Source organism: Anticarsia gemmatalis, chromosome 11, assembly GCF_050436995.1.
Source record: "Anticarsia gemmatalis isolate Benzon Research Colony breed Stoneville strain chromosome 11, ilAntGemm2 primary, whole genome shotgun sequence".
In the NCBI taxonomy this organism is placed as follows: Eukaryota; Metazoa; Arthropoda; class Insecta; order Lepidoptera; family Erebidae; genus Anticarsia; species Anticarsia gemmatalis.
The window spans coordinates 13,068,526-13,094,216 of NC_134755.1; the positions used below are offsets into that span (position 1 = coordinate 13,068,526).

Here is a 25,691-nt window from a genome sequence, read left to right on the forward strand (position 1 = left end):
TTTGTGTCCGTTGTTTGTATGCTTGTAAAAGTACCCGCGAAACAAGAGCAATTCTTGGTGTGGGAGTTGTCTTTAAAAAAACAAGGTGATGTTCCGCTCGCGGTGGAAATGGGCTTTAGGTATTAGTATTAACTACCACGATATGACATCAGTTTTATTATTGCATATTTTCTGCACCTCAAGAATTCAAACCAGTTAGTTGTTTATCCATGACCTGGCTTGATCCTGTTATCTGAATGCAGCTTGTAATTAATACCTTGTTGATCTTATTTTATTTACCCACTTTACTGTTGAAACAATTGTGCATGTTTAGTTCCGTGTACAGCTAATTTTTTAATTATCTTGATTGAATTAATTATATTTAAGTTGATGATGTGATTGTTTGCGAATTTTGAGAAAAATAGTATAATTTAGTAGTATTTGTCTGTATATAAGTGTACATACTTCAGTCATTCGTTACGTAAGATGGAACTTCAGGCTCCTCACACACGAGATACCAGCCACACACCAAATGGCATTCTGCCTGATTTTTCTGGCGTTATAGATGTTACTGTAAAAGCCCGAACTGTGGTAAATCCTAAGATTTTCCGGTAAAACCTAAGATATCTAAGATAACCTCTCAATAGTAAAAGTCCGAACAATTCTTTTATATCGAACTTTTACCACTATTCACTTGATGACGTCGAGATGTCGCCAGAGCAGGTATATAATTATACCGTAACATAGTTATAAAGAAGGAGTTTTGGGCAAACCGACATGGGTAGGTTAGGTTAGAAGGCTGAGGTGCAGGCACCTTAGCCTTCTTGGTTATTTATTTTTAAACCACCCAGAAGGAGGAGCCCTGCGAAGCCGGGCTCTGGCGACATCTCGACATCATCAAGTGAATAGTTGTAAAAGTTCGGAATAAAAGAATTGTTCGGACTTTTACCATTGAGAGTTGGTAAATCTTAGGTTTTACCGGAAAATCTTAGGATTTGCCACAGTTCGGGCTTTTACAGTAACAAAGATATGACTGTTATTATATCGTAAAGGAAAGGTTCTTCCCACTTCACATTGCCTTCATCACCTACTCAGGATCGGCAGTATATAGAGGGTAAGGGCTAAAGGTCAATGCTAAGTTATTAAGACCATTTTACAGTATTTATCAAAACGTCAAACTCAATCCTAGATTTCTTTTTTTTAGCAGGTAATATAATTAGTTAGCAGGTAATATAAAACTGTTGCTAAGTATTTGAACATTAAAGCTTATGACTATCGATTAAACTGTAGACCGCATTACGTTTATAGGTCTCTATTAACTTGATCTCCTTATGGTCGGCACTCACTGCTAAATCGCAAAGCATGTCTTTATAAACCTAAGGCATCGTCAGGATACCTCGGGATATCATGGAACTCTACGACTGCCTGCAGAGCACTCCTTAGTATGTACGTACAACTCAAAGTCTCGGATTTGAATCCCGGGCCAGGACAAAACGTTTTTTTCTGAGTTTTTCTGGTACTGGCCTGCATGAGCGTTAAGTCATAAGGCATGAAAGGTTGCTTCAGTTTCAAAATTAAGGATAGCAATCGGGATGAAACATTGGGACCTGGCATTCGACACGTCAGCATTCCTGAAGTCCTCAGGATCGGCATTTATTTTCAGTATGCAGGAGCATTTCTTGCCTTGCTGTCGACAGTGTGCACCGGGCCTTAACAGGTTAATCTGATCCTTGCAACCCAATTATTTGCTAATAGTTCTTAATTACGTTATCTAGAACATGATAATTGTGATAACCTTACAAGTTAACTACTATTTAATTCAACTAGACATATAACCCGGTGTTATACGGTTTTTCATTACCTTTATAAAATTATTGTAAATTATAACGATTTCAACATCTTGAGAAAACTTTGCAGCCTGAAAGTATTGAACACAATTATTATTCTTGTGAAATGCAAAGTACCATACTCACACTTGACCAGTAGGTATGCTAAGCTCAAATTTCAACAATAAGAGACCAGGGTGGCACATTGTCTACCTAAACAAAATAAAAAGGAACTTACTCCTTTTAAGTGATAAAAAAACAAAATCGTACCTTAAAAAAATAGGTATCGAATGAAAGACTAAACTTTATTGACAACAAACAACAATCCGACAAACAAATAATAAAACTCGTTTTCGCATTTAATTTATTTTTATTTGAATTATTTGTCAACAAATAAAATTAAGGGACATTCCGATACAAAAACAAGCTACAAATACAATAAAATACAGGCATACACACATACATAAAATAAAGGCTTTTCCTTGAAAGGGAAAGGTAGAGACCAGAGAACGCCACTTAGTTACTACAAACTTCCTTTGCTTCATTCACATCCATACACAAGATTATAAAAATATATTATATACAGATTATAAATTATCAAAAAAACAATAGGTATTTTAGTTCCGGAACTGGTTTTCTTCTTATATCAACAACCTTTTCAAATACACCACACTTTTATTAATATCTTTTAACAAAAAAAATGGGGTTTCGGTACTAACAATAACAAAAGCTTTATTAAAAATAACTCAAGCAGGTACTAAAAATAATGTGCGTTGTAATAATCGCATCATTAAAATCTTTGACGTACGTTCATTACACGATCAATAACAATGCCATTAATAAGGAAAACTAATTTTAGGTCAGGATACTGTTTGATAGATAACGCGAAAATATTATTTTCTGGGCTTTCAAGGGTCAACACATAAGCAATTAGATTTGAAATCAACAGTAGTCAACTAATAACAAATATGAATTTAAGGCGCAACAAACTCTTATCACTTACAAAAATTAGAATATATCTTAGGCACTTGTCCCACCGCCGACGAGAAAACTACAAACTATCGGCTATTTTCTCGTTCAAGAAACGTACAATAGATATGCATTTCATGTAAACAAAAGAGACACATATACAAACAGTTGATCGCTGACTATAGCGATCATCTCTCTACGATGATGACAGTGTGATGATGATGCGAGTAATCGCTCGCCTCGCTCACGCACTCGCTTGTAGCAGAGTTACAGAACTATCGCAACTACGCACACGCTCACCCTGGATCGCCAACTCGTTTCCAATGCTAGCTCATTCTAGCTCTACTCATTACTCGTTCACCGTTGGCGGTGGGACAACTGCCTTAATGATTACCTAAAGGAGAGAGAGAGAGAGCAGATACAAAACAGACATTTAATTTAGAAGACCACACTGACATTTGTTCCGCGAAAACTAGCTTACAAACTCACGACCTAGTGTCCATCACAGGTAAAGCACAGAGAACATCACCCTTTCACAATAAAAAAGTATTTGACGTAAATTTCCATTGCAGTATAGGATCATTACACGGTATTAATGTCCTTTGATATGAATAAAATCCTCATAATACTGCCAACTACCATAATCAGTATACTCACTATCATCATACGAGCTAGAAGAATACCTTGGCTTCGGTTTCTTCTTTTTGAACTTCTCCCATCTTTCTTCATCCTTCTTTATCAACTTCCTTATCTTGTCAAGCGATGGGTGATTATGGATCACAGGCTCGTAGTACGTCCTCATTGGGATAACTATCGGCATTTGAGGATAGATAGGTATTGGTATTGGGTATGGTATAGGCGGCGGCATTGGTCTTGCAACGGGACAGGGAGATGTCGATGGTGTAGCCGTGGAAGAAGTTGTTGGTATATCTTTTGTGGTCATAGTTTCTGTTGTTTGTATTTCTTGTTCTGTAGTTGTTGCTATAGTAGGTTCATCTGTTTCAATTTCTGGAGTATCTTCTCTCAAATGTTTCATTTTAACTTGTGCTGGCTCTTGTCTTCTACCATTATTAGTGATTAGTGATATTGGAGGTATTTTTAGTATCAATATTGAAGAAGGCAGAGAATAAGTTATGTTTTCTGATTTGGTTACATTTCTTATAGTCTGTGTTAAATGCGGTTTTTCTATAACTTGAGCATTGTTTGGTGTTTCTTTGTAAGTAAATGTAAATTCTTTATTAGGGTCCAAATTGTTGTGCGGATTGGTTTGAAGAGCTGGCTGCAAGTTAATTGGTAAAATTGGATTTGGTGTGTAGTTGAGACTGACTTGAAGTGATGATTGTCCGTTTAGTGGTGGAAGCGGGATAGTATTAACTTCTGGTCTGAAAGCAGATTTGACAGTTACTGTTACTGGTTCCAGGTCTTCAATAATCTTTTCCCTTTTTCTAAATTCTTTCGGTATTCTGATAACTAGTGTTTTAGGTTTGGTTACTTCAGGCTGTTTCAGTTTCGGTTTAGCTTTTTCACCTCCGAAGTGTTCAGGATGTTTGGAGTAAATGTCCAGTATTTTGTTTTTGAAGTCTTGAGGAAACTCCGGTGGGAGAGTTTGTATGATGCTTTCGAAATCAAAAGCGAGGCTTTGAGATATGATTGCTAGTTGAACTGTTATTTGCAGGATTTCCATTTTTCTGAAAGTTAAAGAAAAATTACGATTACAATATTATTAATATTATAATATGAACTATATCATTAATGGCCTGAACTTTTCTATCATTAGCTCCTTAAAGGAGAAGAATATTATTCATGAAAATACCTGTAAATAATAGTTTATGAAGTCACATTTATTAACACTATTAAAAGAATAACTTAAAAACGGTTAGTTCTTAACATTTCTACTCCAATAACGCGAATAAGCGAAACACTGAAAAACTGCACTTCAGAAGTGCGTATGGTTATATAAAATGTAATTGTTCATTATTCTGAAATAATGGCTCCATTGTTGATGTTACTTCATGAAGGCTTATCGTAGTTCAACCTACTTTACGTAACCATGTATAATAGGATCTGCTATGATCTTATCTTATGGCGTAAGCATAGTCCTTTAGAACAGGGCAGATATCAAAAATGTCCATGGTTTGTTTTTTGATGTTATGCGGTGCAGTAAACATGTTATGTAAGCGACAAAGAATAAATATACATACAATTTGCTAGTTTTACTTCTAGTTTTTCTTTCAGAATCCAAGTAACGAGGGATCCTTAGTTGTCCCTAAAAAGAAAATCATTTTCATACATAATAATTTCTAAATAAAAAGATTTACAATATATACCTACAAAGACGAGTGCGTCACGCGTCGTAGTCTCCTCATCATCGTCGACCGGTAACATACCCATAATGCTAACAGCATTGCCACGTTGGACAGCAATTGGTGTGTTGTAAATTCATGTTATTCTATCTATTTTACAGCCTAACCTGGCCATCGTACTCTGGGTTTCATAAACATTCTCAAACAGCCTGGATTAAACAGCTAAACAAAAAGAACAGTGCCTCACTCGTTACGACATAGGAGAGCTGTGTTAGTTTTCTCTCCACAATGCACCATTGTGAGACATTGTATATGTGTATATAAGTGCCCACCTGCCACTGCTTCTATTCAATCGAACATGTATCGATGCAGGGATGGTGCCAGTAAGTTACAAATATTTTAAAACTGTTATAAGTCACAAAGCCGTAGATTTATTCTAAAGAGACAGTGATAATTTGATCTAATTTTAGTCTTTTCCGTGATCGTTTTTACCAAAGCATTGTTAGTTTAATCTGTCTTGAATCAAAAATGGTATTTTGTATTAAATTCAGGCTGCAAGTACCGTACGTTTATTTTACACATCAATCTATCACTCATAGATCTGAGAAAATCTATACTAATTTTGTTTGTTTGTTTGTTTGAACGCGCTAATCTCAGGAACTACTGGTCCGATTCGGAAAATTCTTTCAGTGTTAGATAGTTCATTCGATCGAGAAAGGTTATAGGCTATAAATCATCACGCTGCTACTAATAGGAGCAGAGTACCAGTGAAAAATGTTACAAAAACGGGTAAAATTTTGACCCATTCTCTCCTATGTGCGAAGTTGCGCGGGTCAGCTAGTATTTCATAAAATTCTGTTTGTTCCAGGATGCGTTACAAAAATGGCCAATTGTGATATTTGTAACGTTGGCGGTGGCAAATCCGCAGTTCCCTATGCCTTATCCCATGTCAATGTACCCCATGATGATGCCAGGCCCTCACAACCTCATGCCAGTACCCGTCCCAGTCCCGATGCCCATCAGTATAGCTCTTCGAGGATCAGATAGCAAGAATACAAAATGCTCCACCACAACTACTACTACTACTACTCCTAAGCCGACCACGAAAAGGACCACCACCACCGAGCGGTCCTACAAAGATAACATCGGCGTGGCTATTCCTATGCCGATGCCTATGCCCATGCCTATGCCCATGCCGATGCCTATGCCGATGCCCATGGCAATGTCCATGCCAATTCCTATGCCAATGCCCATGCAATCTCAGCCAGTACAGTTCGCCATCCAAGGCGTGGTGCCAAGCTTCTGCAAAGACAGGAGAAATAGAAAAAATCCGAAGTGTCCCGCGTGTCCGCCGTGTTCCTGCAACCCATGCACTCCACAGTTCTTTTCTTACTGCTCGCCGTGTCACAAGAAGTGCCGATGTCGAGATCCCAATCAAGTGCCCATGCCACTACCACCGACGGCGCCAATTCCTCTTCCAGGTCCCGCCTTCCCTATGCCTCATCCTGGCCCTCTACCCCTTGCTCCACAAGAGCTCACCTACGTACCTTTTTCACGTAAAAGCGGCACTCATCGTTCACGTAATAATAAAAATCGTGACTGCAGACGCCATCGGGCTTCCAGAAGTGAGGAATACTATAGTGAGGAAGAAGATGATGGTTCAAATTTTTTCAAACGCTTGGGACAATACATAGAGATTGATCACAGTGACAACGTCGTCGTTCCAGAACTTGCTTATCTAAACGAAGATGGAGAAGTGAAATTGAGACAACGGTTAGATAAGAAAGATGCTAATTATCTAATGGATGAAGATAGTTCGCGGCAGAGAGTGCAAGTTATTGCTGGCAACGATTCTAATGATAGACCGAGGGTAGCTGTGATGTCAGATACTGAACATAGAAGTCATGAAGGAGAGTCTAGGAAAAGCCGAAGAAGTCGGTCAAAACACGACAAGAATAGGTTAGTGCTAAAGAAAGGCACTGAGCTACGAAAGTTGGGAACTGGCAGAAAGGAGCTCGTGTTCAGACCCCCGGAGGACAAGATGATCACAAACCTGTCACTGTCGTTCAATGTAGCTAGATAGATCAATTGTTTTTCTATTTTTTTACTTTTCTATGTGAATTTATTAAAAAAAGGAAAATTATCTGTTATTTTCATTTATGCAATAATTGATAAAAACATTCAACTATTATGCGACGGAAAAATCTCTTTTTCTCTTAAGTTTTGTAATAAGCTTTCTAAAATTGGTATCATATTGGTTCCAATTCTATAATGGTCTTCTAAATGATGAGTGAATGAGATCGTATTATGCCTTAAATCTGTACGTTTTTCAACAGAAAAACGTACAGATTTAAGGCATAATACGATCTAGAATGGATAGCAAGGTTTATACGAATAGGGTTGGATATCTTCTGTTTCAATCTGATCATAAGTAGCTGTGCTCTGAAAACACTAGGTCAATAGTAAGCTGGCAATCGATAATCGAAACCGAAGATAAACGAAAATAATAAGCTTACAAGTATTTAAGGCTTAAATGCTTTACATAAACTTCAGCCCACATAAAAATCTTATTATGAACTAGAATCTAAAATAAATAAAAATAATATTTTGAGACAACCGAGTAAATATATGTCTATAAGTAAAATTTTCGAAGGCTCCAAATAACATAAAAATAAAATACAGTACCTACAGGCTCTTTAAAAGAATTTATAGTGAAAGCGTGTATAAAGATATTTCGGTTTATTATTTGTTAATCTTACTGTTAGCCAAAGAGAGGCTTATCTGCACTTACTTTGACAAAAATAATTATAATTAGTTACAAGTTTATTATAACTTTTAACTAACCATCTCATTGTGCCTCACTGTAAGGTAGAAGTCCTAGAAAGTATTTCATCAGTCTCTATATCCCACAATTTTCCCGTAATCATCAACATTTTCTCGGCCTTTTTCGATTATAAGTACCCAAGGCATTAGACATACTTGATTTAGAATATTTTGAAACATAAAACGCTCTATTAATTTGCTTATTTCTGTAAAGATATTATTTTCACATCTCATAAATCTCAATCACATATTTTCATAAAATTATTTTCACAATCTGTTTACTAATGTTCATCCCCTAAATCCTTTAGCAGTCATATTCTTTTTGGGTGCGTTTGTATATTACAGACACACCTGCGATCTAGATAAGTAAGAGAAAGTTTTTTTGGGCTAAGGAACTATGACCACAAATAAACTTCTGATTAAATAACAATAATCACATTTTATTTCCATAATACAAAAATACAAAATACGAAAGGATAACACTACAATTTTGGATTTTTTCTGCGTCGAAGTCTCTTATGAGGTTTTTCTGTTCTTGGTGATTCACTTGTTTCATTTATTTCTACACTCTTATCTTTCTTTTCTCTCGATGCCTTAAGACTATCTTCTCCTTCACCCTCGGGAGGTAGATGTGAACCGGGCGTCGGTAAATCCATAACTTCAAAATCCCGATCGACGTTTATAGCCTCATTTGCCTTAGTTTCTTCTTTAGGTCCTAGCCAATCTTTCGCTTCACTCTTAGTGATCTTCTTTTCAAAGATAACATACCCATCTTTTGTCACATATTGGAGTACTGGAGTAAGTAAGTCAGCTTTCTTTTTCTTCTTCCTGATAGCTTGGTCTCTATTGAAACGTCTGCTGATGCCATACTTCTTGTGGCGACGTTTGTGTCCCTTCCACCACCCGTCACCTTCTGTGTCTGATTCATCATCAGATTCCGTAGACTCCTCTGGGTAATCGTGATGATAATGTGGATGTGGCTTCTTCCTTCGAGGAGGCCGTGGAGGTCTGCTGCGAGATCGGTCAGGAGAATAGAAAGGCATTACGATTACTGGTAGTTTATGTGGAGGCCCGCCCACTACAGGTATCGGCATCGGCATGGGCATTGGTCCAGGCATGCCTGGCATTCCCGGAGGTCCAGGAGGTCCGCCATTATGAGGACCCATAGGACTCATTCCAGGAGGCCCCATGCCGGGAGGTCCCATGCCTGGTGGCATAGGGGGCATACCACCTGGCATAGGGAAACCTGGCATTCCAGGAAAAGGTGGCATTGGCATTGGAGGCGGCATGTCTTCTGGTGGAGGACTCTGGTAGTAAGGATATGGTGGTGGAGTTAGATAATCGCTGTCAGCGTTCCTCGGCATTCTGCAATGCATCGGTAGCTCTTGTGGGAAAAACTGGAGGTGTCTCGGACATGGTGGAAGTCCTACTTCGTCATTCTTAGCCAATGTAAGTGATATTTTGATGAGGACTAGATAGATGCGGAGCTTTCTTGCCATTTTACCTGAAAAAACACGTAAAAGTTGTAAAATAATTATTTAATTAATTTAATTATTTATCATATATTGCAAACGTTTTTAGTGTATATTTTGCATACCTTTTTCTTTCCATGAGATGGTGCCTTAACCTCCTCTTTCAGGAGTTGAATGGCACAAGCATTTCCGTGCTGAGCCTTTTGTAACTACTTCACAAACAGGTGTTGGCTGAAACAATAGAGCAGTAAGAATTACCTTATGTAATGCATCAACAATAGCAAATGGGTTACGTATAGGCTTCTATTTTTTACTTGTTTTGGAGTTATCCAACTTTTCGTTGTTTTCCGTACTGACACTTGGTTAGTTCTAGATCTTTATCATTATGAAGGCAGAAAGTCTTTGTTATAGATTCTTAGTCGTGTTTTTGAGAGTCAAAAAGCTTAGGCTTTTCTTGTACCTACATGTACTTGTTAAAGCCAATGTTGAAAAAAGCATTGTCCTCACCTCGCATGCCAAGTGAAAGAAAATATCGAAAATAAGGTCTCATCTTGCATATTATTTCTTTATTAATCTTTCATCTAATATGAAGAAACCATCAAAAATTACGATTGGTGATGAGCAAATGCAGAGGATGCTGTTAAATAGTTAGTTACTTTCTCGAGTGTGATAGGATAAATGGTATTCTAAGCCTCTTCCAAGTATTCGTTCTCAAGGAACATTGTGGACGACAAATATTTTCTATTGATATTTTTTCAAAATTACATAATTGTCTTTAGCCAAGTCAAAGAACTATGTTATGTATTGTCGTAGCCCCTGAAATGCTGTTTCACCTCCTCCCCAACGGCCATTGTGCGGTAACATTACGCTAGTATTTATTGGGTAAAAAACTGGTTTCCTCCACAATCGACAGCCATATTCCTCACTAGAAACCATTTCATTATGACGTAAAAAATTTTGAAAGCAAGGTATGTAATATGTTATAGTTAAACACTTAAAAAAGAAGAGTAATGAAGAACAACAATAGCCTATATTTTAAACGAATGTGTTTTTCTACGGAGCAGTATAACTAAACAAACTACTCTTGTATTTCAGATGCCTGTTCTAATCGTATGTCAGGTGATCCTGACTCTCTTTGCGACAGTAACAGCACAGTTCATGCCGCAGATGCCACCTTCCATGTTCCCCATGGCTCAAAACCCCATCATGCAAATGGCAATGCCTGGAGCCATGCCACCAGTTATGAGCCACCCGATGATGCCGAACATGCCGCATCTACCAGGTATGCAGCCACCTATGCCAATGGGCCAACCGATGTCTCTACCAATGAACGGGGGAAGACTGCCCATGGTCGTGATGCCGCATCACACAAAAAGAATGGACAACAAAAGACATAAGAAACGTCGGTCGAAGAAGCGAAGTCATAAACGCCCCAGAGTAAGGTTCAGTGGATCTAGCGAGGATTCATGTGACTCCGATAGTGACTTTGAGTTCAAAACCAAGAATGACTTGAGGACACCTACAAACCCTAAGGCAAGGAGACAGGTTCTGACTCCTGTAGTTTCTTATGTCACGAAGGAAGGCTATGTGGTTTATGAGAAGAAGATCAAGAGGGATAAAGCGAAAGACTGGCTGGAAATGACTCAGGGTAGGAGTGGAGAAGCCAGTGATGTTTCTCGTAAGAGCCACCGGTCTCACTAATGTTTACAGTTTTTGTACATTTTGTATAGTAATAAATGCTACCTATTCGTTTTTTATCTGAATTGTTGTCATTGTTTTATTTCATAGCCCCGTTTTATCAAATTATATAAAGTTACAAGGCGTAATGAACAAATGGATATTTAAACGACAACTTGATTTTGAGTCGTTCAGTTTGTCTGAAACAATCGAGAAACGACCAGCTAAAATAGAGATTTGCTGACTATTACGTGGTCTAAACCCTTTAATAAGACTTTTGTAAATGGACAACTATTTTTCCTTTTAACCATTAACTACTTACATAGCGAATCTGTCACAGAGTCAAAATCTAGCGTAAGCCTTTTTCTCATTGCATCGAGATAGTTATTGAAGATGCACTGGCTGAAATTCTTGATGCTGCCAATCATGATAGTGTCGTCTGCGCGCGTAGTAAGGGTGTGCGACAGGTGTGACGTTGATAACGAGCCTGTAGACTCACATCCCAGGCCATACTGGCCCTGGGTTCCTGGGTACAAGAGCGACAAGCCTGGTTATATTTGGCCGATGTTCTTCTCTGCCTAATTTATGCTTATCTATAACATTTAAAGTCTTTGTTTTTAATAAAATATGTTTTTTTCAAATTGTGTTTTATTTATGCCTAACGCTTTTTGATGATCAAAACGCTAAATAGAGTAAACATTTTTCTATCAGGCGCGTATAGTGATTTTGCAATATTAAAGTAAAAAAATGTTCAAATAATTTATTTACCTAAATATGGTGAACGGATGACAATTATAAAATAATAAATTGTAGCCCGTAAATAATATTATCAATTGACCTACAAACAAATTGCACACACAATAATTTTGTTTCACGTACCTACATACATATTTTGAGTTACATGAAAAGTACCTTCGTTATAGTGTTATCAGCCAAGTTTAAACTTACAAAAAGAAAAGAATCACAACATTGTTAAAATAATATATATAAAAGTATAAGCGACTGCTTATTAAAACAACTGCATATGTATATCAAATAAAATAAAGAGACTCGTGTGATTTCCGTTACATAGCAAATTTTCATTGAATATAAACGCTATAGATAAATAACATTAGTTATCTTCCTATTACGTATGTATTTAAATTCTTATCAGACTGTTTGTAATATTATCTATTGCGAGAAACAGTGCGTGAAACGAAATTTACTGACGTTACAGATTTGACAACTTGACATTCTCGATTTGTCAGTCGCGTGAGGAGACGTGGGTGCACGTCCTATTTGAATATTTTAATGGACTACCGGTTGTTATTTTCATGAATTACTCTTGAAGATGCCCTTTAGTGTAGAGTATATCTCTAAGCAGTGCTGTGCTAATTCAGTGGGTGATTAAAGTGAAATACAAAGTGCAAAAAAGAAAACTATGTGCTAGTGAAGTGCGGATCTCTAAAGGAAGAAAAAAAAAGTTTTCGTGTTTTCGAAAATGGATGGATTTGGGGACAGAGATTGGAAGAAAAGCGTCGGTTTCCCGATAAACTATAGTTCGGCGAGTTCCGACGATGATTTGTGAGTGTTAATTTAATTATCATGTCGTAGAAATTGCGACGAATATCGCAACCATTTTGGCGCCTGAAAAGTTTTCTGATTGACATGTTTACTTAGATCTTTTGCTCTGATAATGATTTTGTTGGTTTTATACGGTTTATTAAACATTAAACTTGACGTTGAAGGTGCGTAGAACATACTTACAGTATTAAATTTCGCTGTAATACGTTACCTATAATTAAAACACAATTAACTTGCAAATTACATCACAGATATGAACAAAGTATTGTATATTTACTATCAAATGTGTGGTATGATTCACTCTATTGTTAGACTAATAAAACTTTCAAAACAGGCATTACCACAACCAAACAATTTCTATAGCCTAAAAACCAGTTTTTAAATCAAGTTTGGAAAGCAAAAGTTTTTACAAAAAATATTTTGGTAAGTAAGACACCTAGTTTGCAGAAATAAGTACAGACCTACATAGCTAGCTAGGTAGCTACCTTCATACTTTTTATATTGCATCTTTTTACATAGTGGAACTCCCAGCATTGTTAATTCAAATTTGAATGTCATTGATTACCACCAAGTCATTAAACATAACCTCAACGGAATACAAGCACAAATCTGGTTATTATTTCTATTCACCACTGAGTCTATGCAGCGAAGACTAACCATGAGATGGTTTGTAAAGTCATCAGGATATCACGTGCCAATGTGTTATCAGATCTGTGTATCAACTGAGAAACATGAGGTACCCACCCTCTTTGAGAGCTCTCCATAAGCTTTAAAGTCCTTATTGCCTTGCACATTTTATACTACACCACCCGAGTCAGCACCTAATTGATTACTATCTTGGTATGAAATATGTTGATTAACTGCATAAAATCGATCATACCTAAATTATTTTGTCACCACTTTCAAGGTCCGGTCAGCATCCTATCGTCATTAAATAAGGTTTTATGCATTAACAATAAATTATAAACCCATAAATATATATAATACAATCAACATTCAAGTACATTTCACTCATATAGATGGCTGTTAAACCGTAGATTAAGTTATCAGGATGTGCCTATCAATGTTATCAGGCTATTACTTTGCCGTCTGATTCACGCTAATGTACTGTTAAATGGATAAACAAACAAACCGTGTGCGTGTTGTGAACTGGATTTATTCGCCAATGAATAATTTATGCGGATATGTTTCTGTGAGTTATATTTTTTACTTTATAAAATTTTACAAAAATACTAACATAAGTAAGTACTATTATTTTAACATAATACTTATGTAAGTGTCAAGTCACCTTTGGACTTAGATTTAATGAGGGTTGAAGGTCATTAATAACATTTAAAATATTTAAAGATAGTCTAAATTTTAATGTTAATTTTATAAATAACTGCAAGCAACAAACAATAGCTTACATGTGTGTTCATTTAATTCCAAGCCCCATTTATTCATAAAAATACCAGTTCTGACAAATTATAGGTTAGCTTTGGTCAGTTAATGCGGTTTATCACTCTTAGAAGTAACATAAAATGACTAAAAAGGTAACCCAAGAAAACACCTTTTCGTTGTGACGTGCCACGGAAATGGCTACATCACTAACTACAAGATGGATCTCCCAATTGGCTAGCTCCCATTATGTCAAACAGGTTTCTAACCTACCAAGGTTTTAACTCATTTTTCCAAGATGATACTGGTCTGCTAATAAAGTTCTGAGTTTGTAAAAAAATATTTAAGTCAACTATTTTGCCCGACAACATTATGACTAAGTAGTTTTGCACATCAAACATGGACTTTGATTTGTTTGATTAACTTTGTCAATGCAAATCACTATTACTTAAAAAAACCTAAGTAATATCTTAGCTGTATAATTTTGCTACTTCATTATGTGTTTATTCTTGCCGTTTCAATTGTACTAACTGTACAGTATACAGTAATTTAAGATTCATGTTAGAGCAATTTTTCAAATAATGGATAGTTGAGAAACATCAAGTAAGTAGTATTTGTAACCAGCAGTTCTGTATGTAACAAATACACAATATATGGATGTGAAGCGAGGACAGTTTAAAAAGTTCGTAGCAAGTGGAGTTCTTTGGTCTCTTTCATCGCTATGGTAAAAGAACATAATTTTAAGTGTGTATGGAAGTATGTATCATGTAGCTATTTATGGATAATCATAGTCAGCTCCATTGACCAAAGTAAAGTTCAGTATTCAAAGCATAGTTAGTTCATTTGTTACAATATTCTAATGATTTTGACTTAGAAACATATTATAAATGATTGCATTAGTCATTATGAATTAGTCATTATTAATATCTTTAACTAGTAACAATGCTCAATTAAAATATTTGTCTCTTTGTCATTGCATCATTATGATTTAATTTTCATAGTTACTGAATATATTGTGCCCTTATCTGGAGGAGCTCGTGGCTTAGTAACAACAACCGTTCCATCTCTCAGGTTAAGCTACGTTTGCCGAGTTTGACTAATGAATGGGTGACCGTATTATAAATACATAGTTCTACCGTGTTGCGGAAGTGACACCTAACTTAAAAAATCTTTGACAGTCCTTATTAGTCAGAAGCGTGAAAGTCTGACAACCAGTCTTAGCGAGGGGGGTTAAACTGGAAGAAGAAGAAGAGTCAGCAAACGGCGTTAGAAAATATGTACGGCTGATGAAATTCTTACAAACTTGTGCATTTAAGTTCATAGCAAAGTTGTTAATAAATCAACACTATTAATTTATAAAGTTATTCTGAGCTATGTAATTCAAAATTGTAGGTACTTTATTAAAGAATAGTTGTTCAGTTTCCCTGATGTAATATTATTCAACATTATTCATTAATTAACCATTCAATACCTCAATCAATAATATTTCCTGTCCGTTGGCATGATTGTTGACTGTACTGATGAATGAATGAACCGTTATGATCACGGTATCACTATTTAGATAGATAAGCAATTACATGGGCAGTTTATCTGTATATGTATGTATTATGGAGGGATAATGGATGATTATTTTTTCCTTTAGCAGTTAATCTGAAGGCACGTGTAGTGTAATGCTTTTGGCCGTTGTTAAGCCGGTGACTGTGATAAGGGGAAATGTTTTGATTGTGATTTTGAGGTGGATATTCGTGTCAATGAATTGTGTTTAGGTAAGATGAAGTATTTTGATACTAGTGCTCTTTCAGTAAGAATAAGGGGCAGGCCGCAATACTGAGTTGCGACGATGCACCGTCAAAATCTACGACGTCATTTTTACGGTGAGTTGTCTCAACGCATTGTTGTGGCCTGGCCCTAATTAACCTTGTGTTAATGGAGCTTGTGGTAATGGAGCGAGTTTGCAAGTAGTTATTTGTTGTAAACGAACTAGGTATCTAGGTAGTTACCTAGATACAATCAGTGTAGGAATTGAACCCTTAACCCTCGCTAGCTAGTAGAGTCAAAGTGTTCACTATAACCACTGGATGTAGGAATGCAAGGTGAAAGTTCTAACACCGTAAACATTGTTGGAAGACAACACCCGTAGCGGTCACCCTTTTAGTTTAACCGTTCACCCTTTAATCTAGAACCAATCAAAGCCGTTACTTAATACGAGAAACCACAATACGTCGGGGAAGACCCACAAAGACTTCCGTCAAACACACTATACCTAGTAGGTACCAATATAAAAAGTATCCTGACGAATTACAATAACGTTTAGGACGTGCCAACACTGCCGACTGTCAATTGTTTTCCTCATGTCGTGCATACGGTCCATTGATTGGGAAATCCGATGTGACCTTTGAGAATTTATCTAGTGTGTCTCATGTACACGTGACGTAAAGAGTTCTGATTAGTGTATGCAGATTAGGATCTGAAAATGATATAAGATGGGAAATAGTAGCGCAGAAAGATATAGAATTTGTGAGGTTTCTAAAGACCATGTTAAGTACAGAGTGAAGTGGCAGAGAAAAATAATAAGGGTGACTCCACCAACATATGGTTAAATAGCTCAGCAAGTTAGGGCCTTGAGTAGGGAACTCTGAGACTATTATAGGTCCCGAAGACAAAGAACGAAACTGAACCGCTTTGAAACCGCGATGAAGCTCGGTGTCTAGGAATTTGTGTAACGTTGCCTTACTCTTCGTTTGGTCTAAAGCGGGTTGATATCCTTATCTCCGTAATTTGGGACAGGGACTGTCCAGTGTCGAGTGCATGGCAAAAGTGATTAGCTACAAAAGTAATAGAAATGTCTTGCATACTCTTCATCACACAACTTTCTGCTCAAACCGGCGCGATCGATCATCGTCAATCTTCCTGGATCCAGAAATAAATATCGTGATTAAACATTAATATATCTAAGTACGTATACGGACGTCTAAATAATTAGTTAGCATAGGTAATGACGGCCGCACACCAGTCCAAACAATATCGATTGTGTTAATGACGCAGACGGCATCTATTAATATTCTCTACCTGCAGTTCTCTACTGTTGGTTTTATCAGTTGTATATTTGTTAAAATGGCTGGATGCGCTAAATTTTTGTATTATTGATTCATGGTAGTGGTCAACCTTGTATCAAAGTTGTTCAACCCAAAGGTCTTTGGCATGGCTTAACGACAGTTATTGTAATTGACAATAAAAAGGACCAAATTTTCTCGGAAGTACGAAGACGCTCAGCGCAAATACTATTATGCAGACACCCATTTATGGAACTTCCTTGCCGAGTTTGATAAACACCCTTGATCGTTTATACTGTACAATCTATATCGTCCCAAACCTGAATGTGTCTACTAGGATACCTCGTACTGCTCTCTACAGTCTGCCTGTTCAGTTAGGGGGAGGATAGTGGAATAGGTGCTGTAAAAGGCAGTTTTTCTCTAGCAGCGAATCTCGGATCGCATTAGCAATTCATTACAGCCTGTGGTCCAGTTTGTAATCGGCTTGTTTTGTGTTTCTTTTGTTTTGACGACAGATTGATCCAGATTTTTGTTCTGGTATTTTCTCGTGTTAATAATTCGTTGACACACTATTTAATTCTAACTGAAATTGTTATATATTTCCATACGTCCCTTTATTTTCTGTTCAGTTGTATGCAACATTATTACGGGAATTGGCATCAACACATATTTTACCATGGAATGCCTGAGGTTTCGGTGCAGGATAAACTGATTTGTCACAAATAAATAATTGAAACGGGCCTATGCTGCCTATAAACTTCAGAAGGGTTAAATGGAGGATTTTTGATACTCTGACACGCATGTAGGGATGAAAGGTACTTAGGTGGGAAGATGAAATTAAAGTAAGTGCGTAGAATTTTAATACGTAGGTATATTTGGCATATCAAGAATTTATTCCAGGCAAGTGAAGTTGCAAAAATGTTGAATATTTTGAAGATCTACTGCCTATATTATTATGCTGTCTATCGAGTGATAAATGATCACAAATGAGTAACCCACGTCTATCTACTAACGGTATTTATTTAAACACTTCGGATAGGCGATAGATTTGTTATTTATTTAGTCTGCCTGTAAGTGGCTATGTAGCACTCAGTATATTACTGAACCGTTAATGGTGTAGACGTGGAGAGATTTATAGCTAAAAGGTCGATAATTACTTGGCTGTGGACAGGCTTTTACTGGGTACTTAGGGAATACTTATGAGCAGCTGTTAAATGTAAAAGGCACTATTTATGTACCTACATAGATTTGTACCAGTACTGTCTCTGTGCAAGGAAAGGCTTTCCACATTGAGGGCGGGTTAGGCCCTCAATCCACCGTGACCGTGAGTTTCTTGCTAGCTCCTAAAGCTCTACCCCTTTTCCGAGCTAGTGGTAGATTCAGTAATTGTAACGATTACCATAAGACTATAAGAGTCAACATTTGATCTAAATTAATAAATGATTTGATTTTGATTTGTAGTAGTCGCTTCAATCTGATCTAATAAGTAATCCACGCGTTGCCCTTCGGAATGTGTATTTAGTATAACAGTGCTTTGTAGTTGACAATTTACACCACACATCGGCTTAATGCATTTTATCGTACGGTTAAGTAGTACTTGCGTGGAATGTAAAGTATGTTGCCGTCTTTATATTCAGGCCGCGTGTTGCGTACTATGACGTCATTACTGTTTGTTTTGGTCACATTATTTTTTGTGTTGTTATAGAAGTGTTTATTTCCTTATTAAAAGTTGACATGCCTATAGTTTCCTACCTATACTTTTCATGACAGAAGAAAATGAATTAGTGTGCCTCTTCCTTTCTATGATCAGAATCACCATTAAAAAAGGTTTAAGTTGTATCTCTCATTAATTGTATATTACTGTTGAAACCGTTTTTAGATAGAACGCGCTTTCCTTAATTAAAACTAGGTTTTTGCAAATGCCTTTGCTAACTGTTCAGAATATAATATTATCAGTTAAAACTAGGTGTACCTAGTTCTTACTAGTCAACATTAGTTATACCTACTTGTCATTTATATTATTTACGCAAAAAATCAAATACCTGGTGGGTAGGGTTTTAAAATTCTGGTGGGAAATACGACAAAAAAGTCTTTCTTTTCACGATTTTAAACTATCGTGGCTTGTACACATAATACTAAGATACACATATATTTTCATTGAAATCTTATTGGCCGGTGCCAAGGCCATACAAATATGTTCCATCATTCTATCCGATATTGAATGAATACCCAATACAGTCGTAATCTCTATATCGAATAAGATAGAGTTACAGATTCCTATATCTTTCAGTTGTCAGGTAAGAGTGTTTACGTCCAAGCTGCGTAGATGTGATGTTCTTAAAATAGCCTATCTCATTATAAATACACGTAAGAATGAATGACTTTGTCGTGTTTTGTATGATTTTATTTACATCAGTCAGCTCGTGACCACGGTCGTTGTAATGCGATCGAAACGTCGGGCAGCAAATAAGGTATCCTAACCTTTAAATTTTCAATCGCGTATAAGACCCGTTGCATTATAATATTATGATTTTATTTTCACTCAGAAAATTAGACTTTTGGAGCTGACTGTACAATCTAATAGGGATTATAACATTTTTATTTTTTTGTCCGCCTGATAGATTGATAAAAATAAACACGTATTTTTACGTCATTAGCCCCCACTCTATAACCTTAATGCTTTTTGAGTAAGGCACTTTTTATAGTTCTTTGATAAAAAAAATGTTGAATATTATTAAACAATCTGACTGACGCACTACCTACCTTGCATTACTGCATGTCCCGCCCCAGGGAGGAAAGCGGGGGTCTGTCGGGCTCTCCCGTCGGCTAGACGTTCCGGCTAACTTGGGCATACCGACTAAAAACCTGACGGTGTTCCTTCCACGGTCACCATAACGTGGCCAGGACGCGGTACAATCGGATACTCCGCGTCCCAGCCGGTGACGGCCCGCCTAGGATGCAGGCCCTACTTCGAGCGACACACTACCTACCTAAGTAATTAGAAGTAAAACATCCCGATTGGCTACATAAGCCACCATTGGGATATATCAGTGCTAGTATGATAATAGTCGAAGCCGTTGCCGAAAACGGTCGGATAGATCCTTATCATCATCATCATATATGTACCGTATTTCGCTTTAGATGCTTATTTTAAAAGCCTTGCCAGTAAAAGATGACAAACGTCTGTTACATAGCGTCTTTATAGCTATCTCATTTTTAATTGGTCTCTATAAGTCACTAAACTTGACCTTTAGAAATACGATAACGTTTACGACACAGTTATCAAATCATCAAAGATAGTTTAACTTACCGAACAGCGTTTGTATAGGAACTAGTTCGTTAAATATGTATCGAGGCACTTCTTCTAATCAACTAAGTACTGTTACTTCCTTGTGCTATTTGAACAAGCAATTTATCATTTGTATAAGATACCCACGTGACGGAAGTGGGATAAGCAACTGACGGATATAAAGATCGCCTTCTTATCAACAATATTTACTTATGATGAAATATATAACGTTTAATCCGTTATGTACAAGTAGAGAAACGTCAATTCGGTTTCCTCGACCATAAGGCTTGTTATACACATATTTGGTACGGCATGTTCGGTTCGGCAATATCGAACAACAAAACCGACTCGACTCACTTGTTCGTCATGTGCCGATCGGGTTCATCTACACATCGGTTTAGCCGGCTAGGCAGATTAATGCCGAACCGAATATGACACGAAAATAAGCACTCGTTTTCAATTCAACAGTAAGCCTTCGTTTTTAATTCAGTAAAAAATTGAATCTACGTCAATAGTACTATATGTTAGTTATCTAACGATCGAATCGGTTGTTACTATGCCATAAAAACAAACACACAATCAATGAAGCTCCGATGAAACATGAGTCAGCAAAACTTAGCCAAATCGAATCATCATTGACCAAATTTGATGATTGCACGGTGCCTCAATTACATAGATCTTCGTTTAAATTGTAATCCTACAAAAAAACATTTTCGTTTAAAATATTGCCAAGCCCAGAGCATATACATTATGTAGCTCGCACTGTCAAAATTAATCAGATCTCATGTAGAGCTAAGTTTATTACCCTACATGCCTAACTCTAAATCTTAATATAATAGCACAAAGGTGACTGACTGACTGACTGTACTGTATCTATCTACGCGCAACCCAAACCACTGGTCGGATCGGACTGAAATTTGGCATGCAGATAGATGTTATGACGAAAACATCCGCTATGAAAGGATTTTGATCAATTCTACCCCCAAGGGGATAAAATAGGGTGTAAAAGTTTGTATGAAAATTCTGTTATAAATCTAAAAACATTCAGACGAAGTCGCGGGTAAAAGCTAGCCTATGTTTAAGTCCTAATTTGACACTTCTGTCGCGGCTAAATACTAATGTGTAGAGTTTGTAAACTCTTTACGTGCAGAATAAAGGGTTTAATAAGGTTCATAGGTCGACATTGACATTGTAAGTTCGATGCAACTGATATCATTACGAATGTTGATTGTTTACTATGACTAATGACCATGACAACGGCTCGTTGACTAATACCACTGTATTGCCGCAGAATTGTTACGTAATGTGAATCTATGTTGTGGCTATTAATCTGCTATTGTTGACCTTTAAATGATACTGTTAGAACTTACAGAAGGACTAATTAAGTTTTTTTTATCGAAGGGTTAGTGGATTCCCGTAACGGGGGTTGTCTTATTCTACCCATAATTTCGAATATTGCGCGAAGGTTTCAGAAAATAGGGGTAGGTAGCTACCTAATCATGCTCCAGCATATCCCGCCACACATCGTAAAGCGATCGTGAGAACACGTTTAAGTATGTCCGCCCTTCTGGTGGGAGAGTCCTACATAACCCTGCACTCCACCCAGGGTGCAGTTGCATGCTTAATACATTAGCCACGTAAAAAATGGTACCCACTTCATACTATTTCATTATTTGACACTTAAAAGTGTTTCTGAAAGTTTGGGATTATAGTCGAGAATGCTGAGTATCAGCATAATCAACCAACTTGCGTTTAAAGAATACAGTTGAAATCATTTCCCTTTAGACAAGGTCGAAGTTGTTTGAAATTTCTACATGCAAATAGCAGATCCTCCACCAAATAAACACATGTTCATAGGTGTAATGCAGTCAGATATAAAACAGAACTGAACGACGCCCACAGTTTACGTCAGGCGTACATTCAGATTGACCTGTACTCTACTTCAGAAAGGTCATCCGCTAAATCTGTGTAAATTAGATGTACTTATTGACGGAATTACTAATAATATGCACAGATTCTTTGCACCTGACCTCTAAAGCACGGAGATAGACATTTAAGTATTTATGTAGAAGTGAAGTGCAACTTCCTGATGCGGTACTGAAGATTTAGTACAATGAAAGAAGAAAATATATTTTTTGGGAAATGCTCGCTTTAAGTTCCAAGCATATTACAATCCTGTTTTTAAGAATTTTAACCTTTCGTCGAATAGAAAATGAAAACCCGTAATAAGGTTGCTTAAATATTTATTTATCGTGGTCATATTTTTTTCTCACTACTATAACAGGAGAAAGTCCTCCCTGTTTTTTCCCGCCGTTCTGCATCACTGGCGCACATTTCTTTCCAGAAAGAAGTTTACTACCTAGTACCTATCTAGTTAAATACTCTCATTTCTTCGAAATCAGATGTTGTGTATTCAAACTGTCACAGACCATTCCTATCTGAAGATATACCTATTCATTGTAACCGATAATCCACAAATCTCACTTATCTATATTATCTTTTATTTATATTTCGTGTTAGTTTTCCTTATGGAGTTAGTGATACAGTTTATAATGGATTTGGTTCAAGCAAAACCGCCCCTTATCGGTAGCGGCAAGGGAAAAAATCTTTTGGCATCCCTACATGCATGCTTAGAAACGTCGAGGAGTCTTTACCCATGCCGAGGTATACTCGTATATTCCGACAGAATCGTTTATTGTATTGTACGGTTAGAGGTCAACCTAGTGACAAAGTTGTTCAAACTAACCTTTGAAAGGCTTTGTGACTGTAATTTCAATTGAAAACATTAAAACCGCATTTTAACATGCCCACCGAAACTCAGAGACAGCTCAGTTCAAATACCACTATGCGATCATCCATCTATGCAATGACCCCGCCATGGGTTGCTTATCTTACAGATCGGTTACCGACCGGTGACGTTATGAGCACCTCAGTTCCCAACGGTGTGCGCTTGCATAAATGGATGCTGATAGATCTTTTTTCTTGCCGATGCCGATATTGTGCAAGTAAAGGTCAGGACCTCAAGCTCATGACCTTCCAGGTGGTTATCACGTCTACCACACATGCACGGCCAATGTACGCTGATAAGGGACTGATAACAATGTTTGTATGATTTATTCGTTCTTAGAGCACTGGTTTAATAGCTGCTATTAGTATTGTTTACGGTAAATAGCGCTTGAAGGTGAGAAATTTAGCAGAAAATTGTGATAAATTGTATGAGGAGTTAAAGATCCTTTGAATTAGGCAATTTCAAGGTTTTTCCAGGCATATTGCTAATATAAGTTACCGTTAGTTCAGTTTATTCCTGCAGTATTAAGACTAAAATACCTTAGTAATCGATCAGCATTTCAAATATTTAACAAATTATTTCAGTTATGCAACCATTCAGTAATTATCCCACCATAAAGAGCCATTCTCAGTGGCATTGTTGATAGGTCATGTCAATGGTTTCCTCCTATCAATAGCATTTCTTACGATAATCACGGGTAAACGGATTCATTAATGCAATGGTTTACCATTTTCGCAACGATACAGGGAAAATAGCAACTCAATTGTTGGTTCATCATCTCCCAAGGTAGACCACTTTCGTACCGTGATGGATTCAGTAAACCAGTCACAGATAATGATAGCCAAGGAAAGGGCAGGTGTTTTGTCATATGGTAAACAGAAGCGGCCTTTACGCTATGGATGACCATATACGCAAAAAACAAAAAAGGCATTGAGGTCATCAGGTCCACATTCTACAGCCACGTAAATATTAAAAACAAACCTTTACTTTTTAAAATGTCTATATGTATATATTTTAAATCTATTTTTTACGAATTTATGCTGCGTTTATGCTAGGAGAGCCAAGCAGGAGCGGAGTACGAGCCAAGCACAAATTTCTTCTAAAAACGCGCTCATTCGAGGCTCTTAAGTCAGTCCACACTAAACAAATTTGTGCTCGGCTCTTGCTGGGCTCCTCCAGTGTAGACGTAGCAATCAATAAGTAAGTGAATTTCTAATCGTCTTCTTCTCTTCACCAGCGACTGCAAAGATGTGGTGTTCAGAAACCCTCGGCATTCCTCCAAGTTCCTGCTGGCTGACTGCGGGGATGGAGCCGAGGCTGATCTCCTCGGCACCACGCCGCCGCGCTCAAGGATCCGCGACAAGGAGAGGGGCAGAAAGTTAGTGTGGCTTAACACTTGATATTCAAATAGCACTCGGTCTTATTCACCAGACCGCCCGGTTGACAAACAGACAGGCATTTTCTTTGCAGAGAAAGTTTCTTTTAGGGAAAATACAACTGCAAAGAGAAATGGTTAATTGTAACGCGAGCGTAAATCTTTGGTCGTGGCTTGCTTCAATAAGAAAATCGTGGCATTATAATACAATTTTCACATGCACCGGATTACATGATCCCAGCTGCTAAATCTTTAATATTTTTTTTGTAGTTTATTTATCTTCAGTATTTTCATATTCCCGGGTCTAAGACCTTCGGCTGAATTGCTCTAAATTGCTAGTACTTTGGTAGATAGTCGAGTCATTGAGTGCTATTTGAATACGCTGTGATTAGTCATTATGTGTGTTTGTCTTAAATACATATTCCTATTATATAATATCACTCCTTATGTACCTATTACGATATATGTTTAACATGTTTTATTGTTAACCCTTAAATACTAAGTTATTTATTTCTGTGTGGCGTTTTTCTTGCATGATTGCTTTCACCCTTTCCTTACACCATTGAATCCGTGAGTTTTAATAGGTCCTAGCTAAAACACTTTTTGTGCGTATTTTTTACACCCATAGAACTATCCCACTAGTCCCGTTGAGGGTCCCGCGACGGGACAACTGCCCCTTTTTGTTCCATTTGTCCGGGGGTTAGCGAGACAATTGCCATTTTCTTGGTGCCAGCTGTCCCATTGCAGAATAATCATGGGGCTAATGAGACAGACGCAAGATTGAAACCCACTGGTCCTGATGAGTTGTCTCTTAATTGGACAACTGGGACAAAATAGTATCAGTGGTCTAGTCACGGGAAAATTCACCGGAATTGGTGGAAAAGACAAGTATCCATTTAGTGATTTGATGTTTTATAAATATTTGTGTTAAAATTATCAGTTCCTGTTACGTAAGAGATTATGTCGTTATATCTATATTTATCATTGTGGTATCTTCACTTTTTTTTCTGTTACATATATTATCTATTATAATAATGTATTTCAACTTCCTGCTGTATTAGGAATGCCTTTAACTACAGACTTTTTACACAAAATAAAACAAAACTAGTAAAGTCTATATTATTACAACCACGCAATGGTATAACATTATCTTACTCATATATTCTAACATCATAATAACTGGGACTATATAAGGTA

At 37.1% G+C, this 25,691-nt stretch overlaps 4 protein-coding genes across 6 annotated transcripts in view; 2 read left to right on the forward strand and 2 right to left on the reverse strand.

Annotated features, from left to right (window-relative positions):
- Positions 1-2,525: 2,525 nt before the first annotated feature.
- Positions 2,526-4,680, reverse strand: LOC142976736 (uncharacterized). The gene is made up of 2 exons (XM_076120265.1): positions 4,588-4,680; positions 2,526-4,462 (listed from the first exon to the last, which is right to left on the reverse strand). Exon 2 carries the CDS (start codon positions 4,456-4,458, stop codon positions 3,367-3,369), a length of 1,092 nt encoding a protein of 363 aa, XP_075976380.1. The 5' UTR covers positions 4,459-4,462; positions 4,588-4,680; the 3' UTR covers positions 2,526-3,366.
- Positions 4,681-8,382: 3,702 nt separating this feature from the next.
- On the reverse strand, positions 8,383-9,582 carry LOC142976824 (uncharacterized). Its single transcript, XM_076120395.1, has 2 exons — positions 9,498-9,582; positions 8,383-9,404 (listed from the first exon to the last, which is right to left on the reverse strand). The coding sequence occupies exon 2, from the start codon at positions 9,397-9,399 to the stop codon at positions 8,383-8,385; it is 1,017 nt and encodes a 338-aa protein (XP_075976510.1). The 5' UTR covers positions 9,400-9,404; positions 9,498-9,582.
- A 689-nt stretch (positions 9,583-10,271) lies between these two features.
- LOC142976766 (uncharacterized) lies at positions 10,272-11,105 on the forward strand. Its single transcript, XM_076120319.1, has 2 exons — positions 10,272-10,340; positions 10,468-11,105. Exon 2 carries the CDS (start codon positions 10,468-10,470, stop codon positions 11,071-11,073), a length of 606 nt encoding a protein of 201 aa, XP_075976434.1. The 5' UTR covers positions 10,272-10,340; the 3' UTR covers positions 11,074-11,105.
- A 1,189-nt stretch (positions 11,106-12,294) lies between these two features.
- Positions 12,295-25,691, forward strand: part of Mekk1 (mitogen-activated protein kinase kinase kinase 4) — a 58,695-nt gene continuing 45,298 nt past the window's right edge. For 2 of the 3 annotated variants that reach the window (XM_076119713.1, XM_076119714.1), the window contains exons 1-2: positions 12,295-12,612; positions 24,357-24,497. In XM_076119713.1, coding sequence (XP_075975828.1) covers positions 12,530-12,612; positions 24,357-24,497 — 224 coding nt within the window. In that variant the 5' untranslated portion in view covers positions 12,295-12,529. The remainder of the gene's footprint in view (positions 12,613-24,356; positions 24,498-25,691) is intronic. The other variant, XM_076119715.1, reaches the window with a different exon arrangement.